The sequence below is a fragment of the Carcharhinus amblyrhynchos genome, chromosome 1 (assembly GCF_965287045.1).
Source record: "Carcharhinus amblyrhynchos chromosome 1, sCarAmb.v2.hapA, whole genome shotgun sequence".
Taxonomy (NCBI): Eukaryota; Metazoa; Chordata; class Chondrichthyes; order Carcharhiniformes; family Carcharhinidae; genus Carcharhinus; species Carcharhinus amblyrhynchos.
The window spans coordinates 31,958,508-31,975,635 of NC_137324.1; the positions used below are offsets into that span (position 1 = coordinate 31,958,508).

Here is a 17,128-nt window from a genome sequence, read left to right on the forward strand (position 1 = left end):
TGGTTATCATTGTGATTTTATTTTCAAAGTACTTCTTGCATCACTTTCTAGCCATTGTGCCCTCTGATAAATGATTTTAAAATACAAATAATGTAATATTAATTTTATTTCATTCCTTTCAGTCTCCTGCATCATCCCTGGGTAAGCATTAATTCCAGGATTTTTCCAATAGCCTTCCACAACTGATACATGAGGAAAGTACAAAGATGTTTGACAGAGTAAATGCACCTGACTTTTGGACCATCACCCCAAAAAGTTTAACCCCCAATGTCAATGACAAAATATGGGGAAGTACTACCTGCACATTCTACTGAAATCACACTTCAATGGTCCCTGAAAATGCTTAGAATTGCCACTCATGGGTCTCAAAATGGCAGCAACCTAGTCCATCTGCAGTATTAAGCTCAACAGCAAAAGGGACATCTTTAGCTCATTCTCAGAGCAGCTACTGCAAGCATAATGATTGAAGATGATCTAGTGGCAAAGGCAGGGCATTGGTATAGCTTTTCAACAACACAAAAAGGTAAAGCTTGCTTGAACATCCTTACCTCTAGTTTTAGTTAGGAAGAAGAGTCTGCAATTCACTCACAAACAGGTCAATTCAACAATGAATGTTAGTCCGAAAATTCTGACTGGCAGGCATTCCAGCATCTGATCATTCTTTCCCTTATAATTTCACTTTGCTGTTTCTGAAGGTATTGCCTCGTGATTGGTATCTGGGTCACAGCATCCATTAGCCCCCGATTATCTTCCTATGCTACATGGATAATTCCATAGAATCCACAGAGTGCAGAAGGAGGCTATTTGGCCCAACGAGTCTGCACAGACTCAAAGAACATTTCACACTTATCATAGCAAATCCACCCAACCCATACAGCTGTGCCAATCCACCTAATTTGCACCTCTTTGGACTGTGGCCTGACAGAGGGAACTCACATAGACATGGGGTGGGGGTGGTAGGGAATGTGCAAACTCCACAAAGACTGAGGCAGTAGTACTAATCACCGTGCCACCCAAAGATAGTGTCAAAACTAATTACCGCCAAAGGATATCGCTATTAATAACTTACCACATTTGGTCAGTAGTCACCCAGCTCAAGAGTTTGAGGTTATTTGTACCAGTTTAATTTCTGTTTTACCCAAGACCAGCACAGTTCAGACTAGGATTATGACATAGGCCCTCCTAATGTTGCTCTTAAAAAGATCAACCTGCACTTTTCCTCTTTTAGAAGCGCCCAACTTCTGTAACTCATCCCCTCAGAGCTGTAAGCATAATCATTCTGCCACTACAATTCTAGCCAATTCTCTTACCCTGATAAAATAGATCACTCTGCTACCTCAATCTCTACATTATCCACTATCTGTGCATTTACTAGCATGAGGCTTCAGAGTGGTTCAACATCACTGAAAGCTAGCATTGTTGTTCGTGAATGAATTACAGCAGACAAATGGGATATAAAGGACTAGGTAGGTATTTTGATTGTTCCTCTCCCTCTGTTAGATTACACTTCATACATGTTAAAATGCAAGGGGCATCAGAGTCAGCTACATTTTCTTAAATTAGCAATTACTCGGGGATTGATTGGTTCACTTTTGGTGTGATACTAAACTGTGGCCACCAGAGGGTGCTTCCCCCCCTTCAGATTTAACCAGGACATTTCTGTTTAATCAACTACAATATACCACTAACAGTGTACTCTCTGTTCTCAGCTAAGGACTACAGATATCACAGCAATAACACCTCTACTGAAGAATTTAAAGATCATGAAATGCACATAAGATAATCATCTATCACAAATAGGAACTATATTACAACATTAAAGAAAGCCATTAAACAACATGGTAAAGTGCAATACAACAGAGTAACAAATCATTGGCCATTATAAATTTCAAATGGTTAATAAATTTACTTTCATTCTTTAAAATTTACTATCAGCACACATTATGCAAGGTTATTTCTTGATGGAAGTCTTAATCGGTCTTTTTGTCTGAAACTTTTGGTGGTTCTCCTGTAGTGATGCTGCCTGTAGCTTTGTCAATGCAATTCAATTCTCCATTCATGGCTGTGGATTCAGACTAATGGAAAAGACACACCATCAGTTACAAACTTTGCAGGAGAGCAAAAGAGAAATAAAGGCACATACATGTTAGTTTTCTCTTCTAATTTTCTATTCAGAAAACACCTATCAACTTGACTTAGTGGCTGTCACCAATGTGAGGGGTCATGACTCTGCAGGCACTGACTTGTAACCCAAAACCACTGAGATGAATTAATTTTGTCTGGACTACCACACCAGAAACCAGTTACAAATGCCACAAAGTTTTAAATTGCCATTCACCTTGCTGTTTTGAGTGATGCAAACATTGGAATTTGGTGTTATGGATATGTAGTGCCATTGAGCTGGGCCATCGGACTACCATCTCCCCCTGCTTGGCCCCTGGTGACCGTCCATCATGAGAGTTTGCTCAGTGAAATATCTGACTTGACATGGAAGAGGAGACATCATAGTTGAGCTCAGATCAGGTGTTCAGGAGTCAGAAGCAAACACATTGACCAGTTTCTGACTAGAAAAACAAGTCTAAATTAAATACTGAATCAGATAACTTGATATGGGGGAACCCCACCAAGGCAGATGTACTAAAGAAATCTTGAATTAAAAGTCTATCGGTGACCATGAAACCATTGTCAATTGCTGTTAAAAAAATCTGGAAAGGAAATCTGCCACTTTACTTGATCTGTGACTCCAGATCCACAGCAATATGGTTGACTCTTAAATGTCTTCAGTTCAGGGGAAATAAATGCTGGCCCAGCTAGTGACACCTATATCTCTCAAAATAATTTTTTTTAAAAATGTATTGCCCACTTCAAGGAACAAGAGGGCATATCAACCATCACCCTTATAGCAGAATCATTAGAGGCAAGTTGGTGGAAAATGGAGACTCACAGGCAAAGACAAAATTATAAAATTAGTAATAAAACCCAAAAAAGTCAAATACATATGCAGTCAAAACTATTCATTGAAAAAACCCCAGCTAGTAGGAACTATTGAGAAAATCCACAAAGAGAAAGGTAACACAAGTCAGAACATTCTCCTTGCATTGAAAATACAAACTACGGATAGATCCAAAGATAATTATGTTCACTGTGACTTCAAGTGAGTAAAGCTTTCCAACAAAGGAAACATACAATTCAGCAAGTCATAATCTGAGGGTGCATCATGTACATCGTTAAGGCACAAAGGCAGCAGTGTGATGGAATACTGTTCACTTGCTTGGATGAAGAACCAACCACACACAAGAGGCTTGACACCATCCTGCCTGACTGGTACCCCTTCCATAAATGTTCATTCCCTCTACCACTGACAAGCAATGGCAACAGTGTGCACCATCCACAAGATGCACTGTAGGAACTCACCAAAGGTCCTCTGACAGCACCTTCTAAACACATGACCACTACCATCTTGATGGACAAGGGCAGCAGACACATGGAAGCTGCCCCTCATGCCACACACCATCCTGACTTGGAGTTACATTATCATTGTTTCACTGTTGCTGGGTTAACATCCTGGAACTCTATCCCTAATAGCACTGAGTCTGAATACACCAAATGGACGGCAATTGTTCAAGGAGTTGACTCCTCACCATTTTCTCAAGCCAGTGATACCACCAATGCATCAGCTATGTTTAAAACGCATCCACCAATGGACTACATCATCTGACTGTTGATGAAAGCATTTGGAAAGCAGTTAAACTGTATACTCAGAATCTGTGCAGCATAACTCAAACTTACTGCCCGTAGCTGCACTTGTAATAGTGGAGTCATGGAGATTTGGTAGTGATGGGGCCTGAAATTTCCCATTAAGATAGTTTATTTAAGCAAACATATAAAAAGGCCAAAAATACATTTTAATCAACTGCATGAATAAACTGGCAGACTGGTGAAATATGGCTCTGGCCCATGATTCCAACTTTAAGTTATTTTAGCCAGGATACCAGGAGAGCAAGCTAGCACCTCAGATAGAAAACATGCAAACAACTTCAAGTATTCCGACATTCAGAAATTGATCTACATTGCCAGGGATAGAGTGGAAAAGGTCATATGTCTGTTGCCAGGTTAGGAGACAAAAGACAACTATAATATTTAAAACAAAAAGCTAGGGCTGGAAAGAGTTGACACTCAAGATCTTGCTCCCAGTTCAAGCATTTCAACCCTCTCAAATGTTTCCCACATTGTCAGTCAAGCACTGGGTGACTTTGCTTTGGTTTTAAGAACCTTAGATCAATATTGCAGTTATTTGGAAAAGCCGCATGATGGAGGGCCCCATTTGGAATTTCAAGGAAATGATGAAATCTATCCATGTTGCAATGATCAGTGAATGGCTTCACTTTGCTCGAATCTAGAAGAGTTTAACTTTGCTTGAACGTGTGCATCTTTCCTCTCCTGAACTATAAAGAACCACTACAGACACTACAGCAGAGGAGTATTTGGTTCCTTTATTAGTGCCAGCTGGTTAATGATTTCACTGTGATTATTGCAGCACTGTAGATATTATCTGTGCTAAAACTCTACTGTAAGCAGTTTCTGAGATTTGCTCTCACATGCCTTCACTTTCTTACGTTTGTTTTTTCTCTCCTGTAACAACCATAACAGACAAATGAGTATTGAAAAAATACTTCATAGAGTTAGCACGTGGTGACATGAAACAGGAAAACAATATAGTGGACAATTACTAGAAAGTAGACATGCAAAAGCTGGTCAATTGTTACTGATTTCTGATCCAAAGCAGATATTTCTATTGTATTCTTTAAAAATAAAAAACATCTACATCTCTAACTCTCAACTCATTTGAGCGCTCCCAACATCAGAATGTACTGAGTTAAGCACAACTGCCTTCTGCACACCTGGCTTGGAGAGGAAATTAATAACACACACTGGAAGCAGATATCAGGCTGGCAACAGTGCCCTCGACAACACTGCAACTCAACATCTATGATGAAGAAGTGCATCCCCGGCAGGGAGTCAACACCATTGACAATCAGAAAGGAAGGAAAAGCTAATTGAAAGAGAAAAAGAAAAAAATACTTTTTATTTGAAGCAGTTTGAAATAATACCCTGAAATTGGAGGAATTTTGCCCTACGATTTTAACTTGTTCCTGGTTTCTCTTGATGGGAACATAGGAACAGTAGACCCATTTGGCCATTTCAGCCTGCTCTGCCATTCAACTAGATTGTGGCAAATGGACTGCTATTCTCTCACTATCCCTATATTTCTTTATGAATTAGAATCTACCATCTGTCTTGATGACTGAGCTGCCACACCACTTTGGTGTAGAGAATTCCTACGATTCACCACGCACTGAAGAAATTCCTTGTCATCTTGGTCCGAAATGGCCTACTCCTCATTCTAAGACTGTTTCCACTAATTCCTGACCCCACAGCCAAACGGAAAACATCCTTCTATCGTCTGCTGTTGACCCAGGCCCAGTCGCCTCAATCTTTCCTCCTAACTGCGATAGTCCCACTATTGCAGGAATCAATACAAACCTTTAAAAACCTTCAAATTAAATGCAGCTAGGCTACCACTTCAATCAATTGGAACTACTCCTGCTCAGTGTGTATACATGTGGTGCTAATCATTTCCTTCTCTTTTCCCTATTTTCTAATGAATGGATGGGCTGGGAATCTTCTTCCCAAGCCTTTGACACTTACCAGGTTTGGAAGGGAGTACAGTGAAAGTTGTCCAATTTCATCTCAGAACCATTGTTTGGTGGCACAATCGAAATGTGTGGGGAATCAAGGCTACGAATACATCTCTCATGGCAACAGAAGCTGCAGCGCGACTGGCTGAATCACCCCTAACATCAGCCCAATTAAAAATCTCCACACTTAATCCAACCATGCTAAATTCCAAAAAGTAAAAGAAATCTAGTGCCTGCAATAAGTTAAGTGCAGTTGCATTACCTTCATTGTTCCATTACATACTCCTGCTTTCGGTGTAGAGATTTCCTCTTTCACCGCTCGCTTAGGCCATAGGCGGGAAATAAAGGGAGCGATGAAAGGATACAAGATTGGCTCCAAGAACTTCTTGTAAACCCATAATAGAACTGGAATGACGATGCAAGGAATGCAGACCATTGCTGTGGATCAGAAAAGGGAGTGAGAAAGAATCAGTTTATGATATTACAATTGGAACAAAACATTCTGCAACTCAAATTGTAATTCTCTCAATGTACTCATTGTTCCCAAGACAGCAGACATGTAATTATGTAGCTTGCCCGCAACTAATCAAGTTCGGAGGAGTCACTCGACTCAAAAGTTCACACATTGAACAACTGCTTTTAAAAAATGTTTTTTCTTCACTAATAACGTTCAATGGGTTACAGGTCAACAAGCATCCAAAGCCCCTCATACTTTGTCCACATTACACTTTCATGTAATTCTAGGCTATTTGACTAAGTGAAGCATCACAGCTGAAATCAATCTTGTCTTCATATGTGGAAAAACATCACTCGATTTTTAAAAAAAAGCAGATGTGGCAATCATAGCCTAGACAACAATAGAACCAGCTGACAGCAGACCAGCAAGACTAAGATTTTCTAGTCTGTTTAGCTCAATATCCCCCCAACTATTAGAACAACTCTGCTACTGATGGAGCTATACAATTGAATCCCACGCTTTTAACTGAAACACCAACTACATTTGGATTTGGAACTGACATTTTACAGGGGGTCAGTCTGCTTCAAGGCAATGTGTTGCAATGGGCCTATACATTGCAGGGATTGGGGGCAGGGGGAGAATTGTTGTCAGTGCAAATGCAATGGGCCAAATGGCCTCCTTCCACACTGTAGGATTTTATCTATAATGGAGAACATAGATGGGATAGATAGGACAGAACTTTTTTCCACTTAGTAGAGAGATCAATAACCAGGGGCATAGATTTAAGGTGCAGGAGATCAGGGGGATTGGAGGAAAACTTTTTCATCCAGAAGCCCACTGCCTGAAAGGCAGGAACCCTCAATATTGAAACATTTAGACGAACACTTGAAATACCAAAGCATTGAAAGCAATAAACTAAGTACTGGGAAATAGGATTAGGACTGCTCTGTAGGGATTCCATGATTAATAGATGCTTGATAGTCAGTGCAAACATGTTGGGCCAAAGGGCCTCTTTCTGTTGTGTAAACCACCTATATATGCTGATAGCTGCAATCACTGTACATCAAGGATGTTTAAAAATACAACCTATTGATTACAGGGGCAACTTGGCTCAAACAGCCTGTAATGGTGTTAACTTCACAAACTTCCTCCCATTTCAACAACCTTTATTTCTTTTTTATCTTACACATACATTCAGTTTTGTTTGAAAGTAGATAAGCCACTTGTCTCAAATGTTACTAGTGGTATCAAGTTCCAGATTCTAATTACTAAGAAATTTCTCCTCCCCACCCTAATAACCATCTTTTGTTTATCTAACCCTAGTTTTGAATCCTTCCACAAATACAAACATTCCACATTTAACCTATCCAACTCATTCACAATTTTAAAAACATCTGTCAGCTCTCCTCCAAGTCTTCCCTTTTCTGAAAAAAGCCCAAAGCTGTTCAATCATTCCCACTAGTTGTAATCTCAGTTCTAGTACTAAGTTTATGATGCATCCTCCCTCAGTGTTAGCTAAAGCTCCTTCCTCCAGTTTGCTTTCATCTGCAAGTTTTGAAACTGGGTTATTTATTTCCAGGTCCAAATCATTAGTGTAAGTTATTAATTATCTCTAAATTATCCCTGCTGCCCCACAGCATTGGGTGTCTGTGTGGAGCTTGCATGCTTGTTATAGCCAACACTGAGGAAGAATGCACATAAAATTGCAGTATTGGTAGTTAAATAGCACTTGAACATTAATAAATAAGTTTGAGGTAGAATAAATAAAATGTCACCTATTCTGTAAGATGCTGAATGGGGTAGATGAGCAAACAGATCTAGGTGTAGGTAAACAAATTTTCAATTTTAGATTTGTAAAGTAAAATGTTATCAAAGCACTGAGGATCCAGGAATAGGGTCTGGGTAAAATGCTCTGTCAGAGTCAGTGCAGACTTGATGGGCTGCACAGCCTCCTTTTGCATTGTAGGATTCTATTTTTAAAAAGTGATCCCTGCACTGGTCCATAACTTTCAACTCAACACTCACATCCACACTTCGATATCTAGTTTAAGTTAATTTTCTATTCATTCAGCTGTTTTTCCCTGACTCCAAACATCCTAGTCTTTGCCACCCCTGGAGTCACTACAGTTAATAAGTCTCACAACAACAGGTTAAAATCCAACAGGTTTATTTGGTACCAAAAGTCTCTAGCTTTCCGAGCGCTTGTTACAATTAAGCAACATCCTGATTTGGAAATCCTCAGCCTTGTCTTCAAATCCCACCATAGCCCCACAGCTCTGCCAACTATCTGCACTCATCTGCCCTCTTCAGTTTCCCCCATTTTAATTCCTCACCCTTGTCTCCTCTGTGTTTTCTGAGCTTGTCTCCCCTCCCTCACATTGCTCCACTCTGTTCCTTAAGAAACACTCGGAGACATACCCGCCCCGACCCAGTTTCTAGTCAACTGTCCTAATACTATCTGACGAGGGCCGCTGCCGGGTTTTGATGGATTGAAGTCCCGGTTTGCAGCTCGGGACGGTTCATCACGTTAAACCCGCTATTAAAAACACAGTCCCTTGGTGCTGAGACTCGGTGTCCATCAATGCGGCCCTCGAAGCCCCGAGCTCCTCCCCTGGGCCTGTCAGTGACAACACCACGGACTAAATTACAGACAGTGGCCGACCTCTCGCACGCCTACACCGGGCCGGAGCGATCTCCAACAGCCCATCTCTGGGGAAAGAGCCACTCACCGACGACAGCTCGAACGCCGCGCACAAACAACAATCCTCCCGCAGGCAGTGAACGTCCTCCTCCTCTCCCCCCGCCCGCCCCCAGGGTCACGAGGGCAGCCTCTGCTCCCTGACTGGCTGCTTGTGACCCAATCCGCGTCGTAGCTATCGCTCATTGGTTCTCCCGCAGCCTCGGTTTCAAGCGTCATGCTGGTTGGCTGTTTCCCGAGGCGACGCGTCTCGATTGGCTAGCTGCGGTCTAGTGACGTCATAGGCCTGCGACGTCACAGAGGCTGTTTTAACATAATGTCCAATCCAGAGGCAGCGCGGCAGGGGAGGGGGTGATGAGGCTGAGGGGTGAGGGGAATTGGGAGGGACAGGATTTGAGGGTAGTGAATGAGTTCATAAAATCAGAGAATTCCTGCAGTGCAGAAGGGGTGATGTGGATGACCTGTTAGGGATCTTGGGTTCATGTTGCGCTGTTTGTAACCCGCGTGACTTGCGTGGGTTTGCAAAACCTCACTCACTGTGCTGTCTGGAGACAATTGGAGGAAAGGCAAATTGTGCGGAGGGTGTGGAGAGTCTACAGAAGGATCTAGATAGGCTGGGCAAATGGGCCAGGAACTGGCAAATGGAATTTAATGTTGGCAAGTGTGAGGTGGTCCACTTTGGTAGGAATAACGGTAGGAAGGATTATCACTTACGTGGCGAAAAACTGCAGCAGGCGACGGTGCAGAGGGACCTTGGGGTCCTTGTGCATGAGTCGCAAAAACCCAGCTTGCAGGTGCAGCAGGTGGTCAGGAAGGCAAATGGGATGCTGGCCTTCATAGCGAGGGGGATTGAATATAAAAGTAGGGAGGTCTTGCTGCGGCTGTATAGGGCATTGGTGAGGCTGCAGCTGGAATACTGTGTGCAGTTTTGGGCGCTGTACTTACGCAAGGATATTTTGGCCTTGGAGGGAGTGCAGAGGAGGTTTACTAGGCTGATGCCGGAGTTGAGGGGGTTGAGCTATGAGGAGAGGCTGAATAAACTGGGCTTGTACTCGTTAGAGTTTAGAAGAATGAGAGGAGATCTCATTGAGACGTATAAGATGATGAATGGGATGGATAGGATAGAGGTGGAAAGACTCTTCCCGCTCAAAAAAGACAATAGGACTAGGGGGCACAGCCTCAAGATAAAGGGGGGGGGGGGCGGTTTAGAACGGAGTTGAGGAGGAACTTCTTCACTCAAAGGGTGGTGAATCTCTGGAATTCTCTGCCTGTTGAAGTGGTGGAGGCTACCTCGCTAAATATTTTTAAGACGCGGGTTGATGGGTTTTTGATAAGCGAGGGGATTAAGGGTTATGGGGAGAGGGCGGGAATGTGGAACTGAACCACAACAGATCAGCCATGATCTTATTGAATGGCGGGGCAGGCTCGAAGGGCTAGATGGCCTACTCCTGCTCCTATTTCTTATGTTCTTATGTCCATCTCTTTAACCTGTGATCAGTGCTCCTTCCACACACAATGTCAGCCATTTTAGGACTTGAACAGCAGGTTAGGTGTAAAGATTCGCATTCTAATCAGTAATCTCTAAACTGTCTGTGCTTTTATATGCTCTGTCCAAGGCCAGAACTCTCCATTCACCTGATGAAGAGGGAGTCCCCTCGAAAGCTTGTGAGTTTACTATCAAAAACTGCAGCAGGCGACGGTGCAGAGGGACCTCGGGGTCCTTGTGCATGAGTCGCAAAAACCCAGCTTGCAGGTGCAGCAGGTGGTCAGGAAGGCAAATGGGATGCTGGCCTTCATAGCAAGGGGGATTGAATATAAAAGTAGGGAGGTCTTGCTGCAGCTGTATAGGGCATTGGTGAGGCCGCAGCTGGAGTACTGTGTGCAGTTTTGGGCGCCGCACCTGCGCAAGGATATTTTGGCCCTGGAGGGAGTGCAGAGGAAGTTTACTAGGCTGATACCGGAGTTGAGGGGATTGAGCTATGAGGAGAGGCTGAATAAACTAGGCTTGTACTCGTTAGAGTTTAGAAGAATGAGGGGAGATCTCATTGAGACGTATAAGATGATGAATGGGATGGATAGGATAGAGGTGGAGAGACTCTTCCCGCTCAAAAAAGACAGTAGGACTAGGGGGCACAGCCTCAAGATAAAGGGGGGGCGGTTTAGAACGGAGTTGAGGAGGAACTTCTTCACTCAAAGGGTGGTGAATCTCTGGAATTCTCTGCCCGTTGAAGTGGTGGAGGCTGACTCGCTAAATATTTTTAAGAAGCGGGTTGATGGGTTCTTGATAAGAGAGGGGATTAAGGGTTATGGGGAGAGGGCGGGAAAGTGGAACTGAGCCACAACAGATCAGCCATGATCTTATTGAATGGCGGGGCAGGCTCGAAGGGCTAGATGGCCTACTCCTGCTCCTATTTCTTATGTTCTTATGTTCTTAAATAAATCGGTTGGACTAAAACGTGGTGTTGTCAGACTTTTTACTGTGCAGAAGGGGGCCATTGGCCCATCGAGTCTGCACAGACCACAATCCCACCTAGGCCCTATCCTCATCACTCCATGCTCGCCAACTCCAGTGCGATACTACCACCAAACACACCTTCCCTTCACTCCCTCTGTCAGCATTCCGCAGAGAACATTCCCTCCTGTAAAACCTGGCCCACTCCTCCGCTATATCCAACACCTGTCATGTCACTCATGGCACCTTCCTGTGCAATTGCGGAAGGTATAACACCTGTCCCCTTACCTCTTCATAAGAACATAAGGAATAGGAGCAGGAGTAGGCCATCTAGCCCTTTGAGCCTGCCCCGCCATTCAATAAGATCATGGCTGATCTGTCGTGTCTCAGTTCCACATTCCTGCCCTCTCCCCATAACCCTTAATCCCCTTGCCTATCAAAAACCTATCAACCCGCGTCTTAAATATATTTAGCGAGGCAGCCTCCACCACTTCAACGGGCAGAGAATTCCAGAGATTTACCACCCTTTGAGTGAAGAATTTCCTCCTCAACTCCGTTCTAAACCGTCCCCCCTTTATCTTGAGGCTGTGCCCTCTAGTCCCACTGTCCTTTCTGAGCGGGAAGAGCCTCTCCACCTCTATCCTATCCATCCCATTCATCATCTTATACGTCTCAATGAGATCTCCCCTCATTCTTCTAAACTCTAACGAGTACAAGCCTAGTTTATTCAGCCTCTCCTCATAGTTCAACCCCCTCAACTCCGGTATCAGCCTAGTAAACCTCCTCTGCACTCCCTCCAAGGCCAAAATATCCTTGTGTAAGTGCGGTGACCAAAACTGCACACAGTACTCCAGCTGCGGCTTCACCAGTGCCCTATACAGCTGCAGCAAGACCTCCCTACTTTTTATTCAATCCCCCTCGCTATGAAGGCCAGCATCCCATTTGCCTTCCTGACCACCTGCTGCACCTGCAGGCTGGGTTTTTGCGACTCATGCACAAGGACCCCGAGGTCCCTCTGCACCGACGCATGCTGCAGTTTTTCGCCATGTAAGTAATAGTCCTTCCTACCATTATTCCTACCAAAGTGGACAACTTCACATTTGCCAACATTAAATTCCATTTGCCAGTTCCTGGCCCATTCGCCCAGCCTATCTAGATCCTTCTGCAGACTCTCCACACCCTCCGCACAATTTGCCGTTCCACCAATCTTGGTGTCATCAGCAAATTTCGACACCCTACACTCGGTTCCCTCCTCCAGATCATCTATATAAATGGTAAATAGCTGAGGCCCCAGCACCGACCCCTGGGGCACTCCACTAGTCACCAACCCCCAATCCGAATAGTCCATGCTTACCATCCAAGGTTGAAAATACTCTTTCCAGGTTAAGCAGCGTTTCACTTGCACTTCTTTCAATTTAGTGTATTGCATTTGCTGCTCTCAATGTGGTCTCCTCTATAATGGAGAGACCAAGCGTAGACTGGGTGATCACTTTGCTGAGCACTTTCGGTATGTGCAGTCAAGACCCTGAACTTCCGGTTGCTTGCCATTTTAACACACGATCCTGCTCCCATGCCCAGATGCCTGTCCTTGGCTTGTGGCAGTGTCAGTAAGAAATCTCACAACACCAGGTTAAAGTTCAACAGGTTTCTTTGATAGCACAAGCTTTTGGAGTGTAACTCCTTCAGGAGGAGTTGTGTTCACAAACGGCATATATAGACACAAACGCAATTTACAAGATCATGGTTGGAATGCAATTCTTTACAGGTAATCAAGTCTTAAAGGTGCAGACAATGTGAGTGGAGAGAGGATTAAGCAGAAGTTAAAGAGGTGTGTATTGTCCCCAGCCAGGACAATTAGTGTGATTTTGTAAACCCAAGCAAGTCGTGGGGGTTACAGATAGTGTAACATGAATCCAAGCTTCTGGTTGAGGCCGTCCTCATGTGTGCAGAACTTGGCTTTCAGTTTCTGCTCAGCGATTCTGCGTTGTCGTGAAGGGCGCCTTGGAGAATGCTTACCCGAAGATCAGAGGATGAATGCATGTGACTGCTGAAATGTTCCCTGACAGGAAGAGAACATTCCTGCCTGGTGATTGTTGAGTTGTGTTCATTCATCTGTTGTCGTAGCGTGTGCATGTTCTCCCCAATGTACCATGCCTCGGGATATCCTTTCCTGCAATGTATCAGGTAGACAATGTTGGATGAGTCACAAGAGTATGTACCTGGTGGATAGTGTTCTCACGTGAGATGATGGTATCTGTGTCAATGATCTAGCATGCCTTGCAGAGGTTGCTGTGGCAGGGTTGTTTGGTGTCGCGGTCACTGTTCTCCTGAAGGCTGGGTAGTTTGCTGTGGACAATGGTCTAATCGAGGTTGTGCAGTTGTTTGAAGGCAGGAAGTGGGGGTGTGGGGATGGCTTTGGCGAGATGTTCGTCTTCATCAATGACATGTTGAAGGCTCCGAAGATGTCATAGCTTCTCCGGTCCGAAGGGTAACCTGTCACCTGTGTCCCAGGTTTGTCTTCTGAGGAGATCGTTGCTGCAATGTTCCAGTGAAGCTCAACTCAAACTGGAGGAACAACATCTCAACTTCTGGCACTTTACAGCCTTCCAGTCTCAACATTGAATTCAACAACTTCAGATGATTTGCTCTACCCTACCTGGGCCCCCTTTATTTTCATTATGTTTTATTTAATATTTTACTTTCTCTACCTTTTATTTTTTTATGGTCTTTCTTCATTTTTCTTCCCTTCCCCCCACTCTTTCCTCATACTTTATACCCCTACCCTTATCTTTTCTCCCCCCACTTCCCCTTTTCTACGCTCTACTTCTACCCCCTCTCCCAACATCTCCATCTGTCACAGTTTATAGCTTCTCTGCCGTTTGGCTACTGACACCCATTATTCTCTCCATGGGCAGCTATTAGCAGTCTTTTCCCCTGGTTTCTATGGCTATGACTCATCTTTCATTCCCTCACCCTGCTGTATAAATATCTCACACTTTCTATGCCTTTTAGTTTTGACAAAGAGTCATCTGGACTCAAAACGTTAGCTCTTTTTTCTCCTTACAGACGTTGCCAGACCTGCTAGTCCCCCTGACACTTAAGGAGGCAATTTAGCAAGGCCAATCCAGTTAACCCGCACATCTTTGGATTGTGGGAGGAAACTGGAGCACCTAGAGGAAACCCGCATAGGCATAGGGAGAAGGTGAAAACTCTACACAGACAGAGACTCCAGCCGAGATTTGAACCAGGGTTCCTGCACTGTGAGTCAGCACTGCTAACCACTGTGCCACAATTCCCCACATTGAGGGGTATTAAGTGAGTTGAGAGGAAGTGAATTGAGGAGGAGTGAGTGATTGGGGAAGAGGAAGTGAATGAGTTGGGAGAATGTGTGGAGGAGGAGTGACTGCGGGGAACTGAGTGAGATAAGAGAGAGGTGAGTGGGTTGGGGTGAGAAGAGAGGGAGGGGGCGAGTTGAGGGGAATTGAGGAGGAGGGGAAGTGAATGAGGCAGAAGTGAATTGGGAAGGTATGAGTTGAAGTAGAGGTGTGTTTCAGGGGCAATAAATGAGTAGAAGGGAAGAGTGATGTTAGTATGCTGCTGGGATAGGGATGGCAGGGTAGAAGGAATGAACTGAGGTGGGTTAGGTTGAGAATGTCTTTGAGGTTTCACGCATGAATTTCAAGAACCAAGAAGTCCCAAAGTGAAATTTCTAGGCCACAGTGAGGGGAAACCATTCTCACCATCTCTCAACACTGTCCTAACCCACAGATTAATCGCTTCCCACAGGCTTAATACTCCATCTCACCATAGCCTCAATCTCATCTGGAATATTGAATGCAGTTTTGCTTTCTATCTGAGGAAGGATGTTCTTGCTATAGCAGGATTGCAGAGAGGGTTTACCATACTGATTGCTGGGATAAAAGCAACATACTGTGGATGGGATGTTGGAATCTGAAACAAAAACAGAAAATGCTAGAAAATCTCAGCGGGTTTGACGGCAATAGTGGAGAGAGAATAAAACCAACATTTCGAGTCTGGATGACCCTTCTTCAGACCTGCTGAAATTGTCCAGCATTTTCTAATTCCTGAGATGTTAGGACTAATGTGAGGAGGGAATTAGCCAGTTAGGAATGTATTGACTGGAGTTTAGAAGAGTGAGGGGGGGATCTCACAGAAATCTGTAAAATTCTAACAGGAATATACAGGGTAAATGCACAAAGGATGTTCCTGATGATGGGGAAGTCCAGAACCAGGGATCATGGTCTTAGAAAATGGGGTAAACCTTTTAGGACTGAGATGAGAAATTTCTTCATCCAGAGAGTGGTGAATCTGTGGAATTCACTACTGTAGAAAGCAATTGAGGACAAAACATTGTATGCTTTCAAGGAGTTAGCTATAGTACTTGGGGTGAAGAGGATCAAAGGATATGGGGGAAGGCAGAATTAGGCTGTTGATGTGGATAATCAGCCATGATCATAATGAATGGCAGAGCAGGCTCGAAGGGCCAAATGGCCTCCTCCTGCTTCTATTTTCTATGTTAAAACTGCTAGATGAAATTTACTACTGTATTAGATTACAGCTGTTTCAGGAGATTGGCTAAGACTTTCCACAAAGCCTCTCTATTTACCATTGTCAGGTCAACAAAGGCACGATAGATTCCCATCTGTTTGCAGCATTTCTCTTGTATTTGCCACAGGGTGAAGATCATTAAACATTTACAGTGGATGGCCTATTAAGCACAGGCCTAAAGCACTTAGTCCAATGTTTCTGATGTGGTTTCTTAGCAGCAGATATTTCTTTGTTTCCCAGCTATGATCCAAACAATGGATTTTCCTCCTGTTCCTTAATTAGATCATTGCTTTTAGCAAACCAATTTCAGTAGTTTTTTTTTCTATGTTCCCAGGACATCATCGGCAGTTTCTCAAACTGTTGATTTGAAAGCTAATCACTAACACCGTCACCTGGGTTTTTCTCAGAGGACAGCCATTCCTCAAGTTGAAGCCTGAACTGCTTTCAGCACTCTGAATGCCAGTGTCCATATATCTGGCTTTCTTGAGGATCTAGTGCACGTTGGTCTTATTTTTGATGAAATGGTAAATTTTATCTTGGAGTGTAGCATCCTGTGGTCCATAGCACATTCTGCTCCCTAATAACCCTGGGGATCATAACATTTTATGCTACTCTGCCAGGTGATGGTAAGCCTGATCAGTCTGATGCCAGTTTAGATCTCAAGTGCAAGAAAGTGTTTTGTACTTTGCCTTCTGTTTGAAGATGGTGTCGGTGATTGATATATTTCAACAGGTGCAAAGACTCAGGAACAGCATGCCACTGCTGTTGCGTTTCCCCACACCTTCCCACCCCAAGCCTCATAAACTCCTAACGTTGTACTGAAGTCACCCATTAAAATGAAGGTGTTTTTGCAATAATTTTGTTCAGATCTTCATAGAATTTGTCCTTGATGTCTTCAGAACTAGTCACTATTGGAGCTCATGCACTGATGATGGTCTCATATCTTTTCACATGAGGTAAATGTAGAGTCATTAGGTGATTGTTTATGCCCCTAGGGAAAGTATCTAGACTTTTGCAATGTCAGACTTGACATTGTCAGCCAATGCCTACCTCTTGCCTGTCACTCTTTTAGCTTGCCTATTTAGAAGAATGTCTTGCCTGCTGATGGCTCTGTTGGCTGGCTCTCCTCTGCTAGGCGGCTTTTGCATAAAGCAGCATGTTGGTACTGTATTGTGATAAGTGCCCATCAACCAGAACAGGGATCAGGAGCTGTTTCGGGATCCATGTTTTAGAAAGCGAAGGAGAATTCCCAT

General features: G+C 43.8%; 1 protein-coding gene across 1 annotated transcript; it reads right to left on the reverse strand.

Annotated features, from left to right (window-relative positions):
* Positions 1-8,953, reverse strand: c21h18orf32 (chromosome 21 C18orf32 homolog). Its single transcript, XM_080207000.1, has 3 exons — positions 8,886-8,953; positions 5,962-6,137; positions 1-2,075 (listed from the first exon to the last, which is right to left on the reverse strand). Exons 2-3 carry the CDS (start codon positions 6,133-6,135, stop codon positions 1,971-1,973), a joined length of 279 nt encoding a protein of 92 aa, XP_080063126.1. The 5' UTR covers positions 6,136-6,137; positions 8,886-8,953; the 3' UTR covers positions 1-1,970.
* Between the last annotated feature and the right edge of the window lie 8,175 nt (positions 8,954-17,128).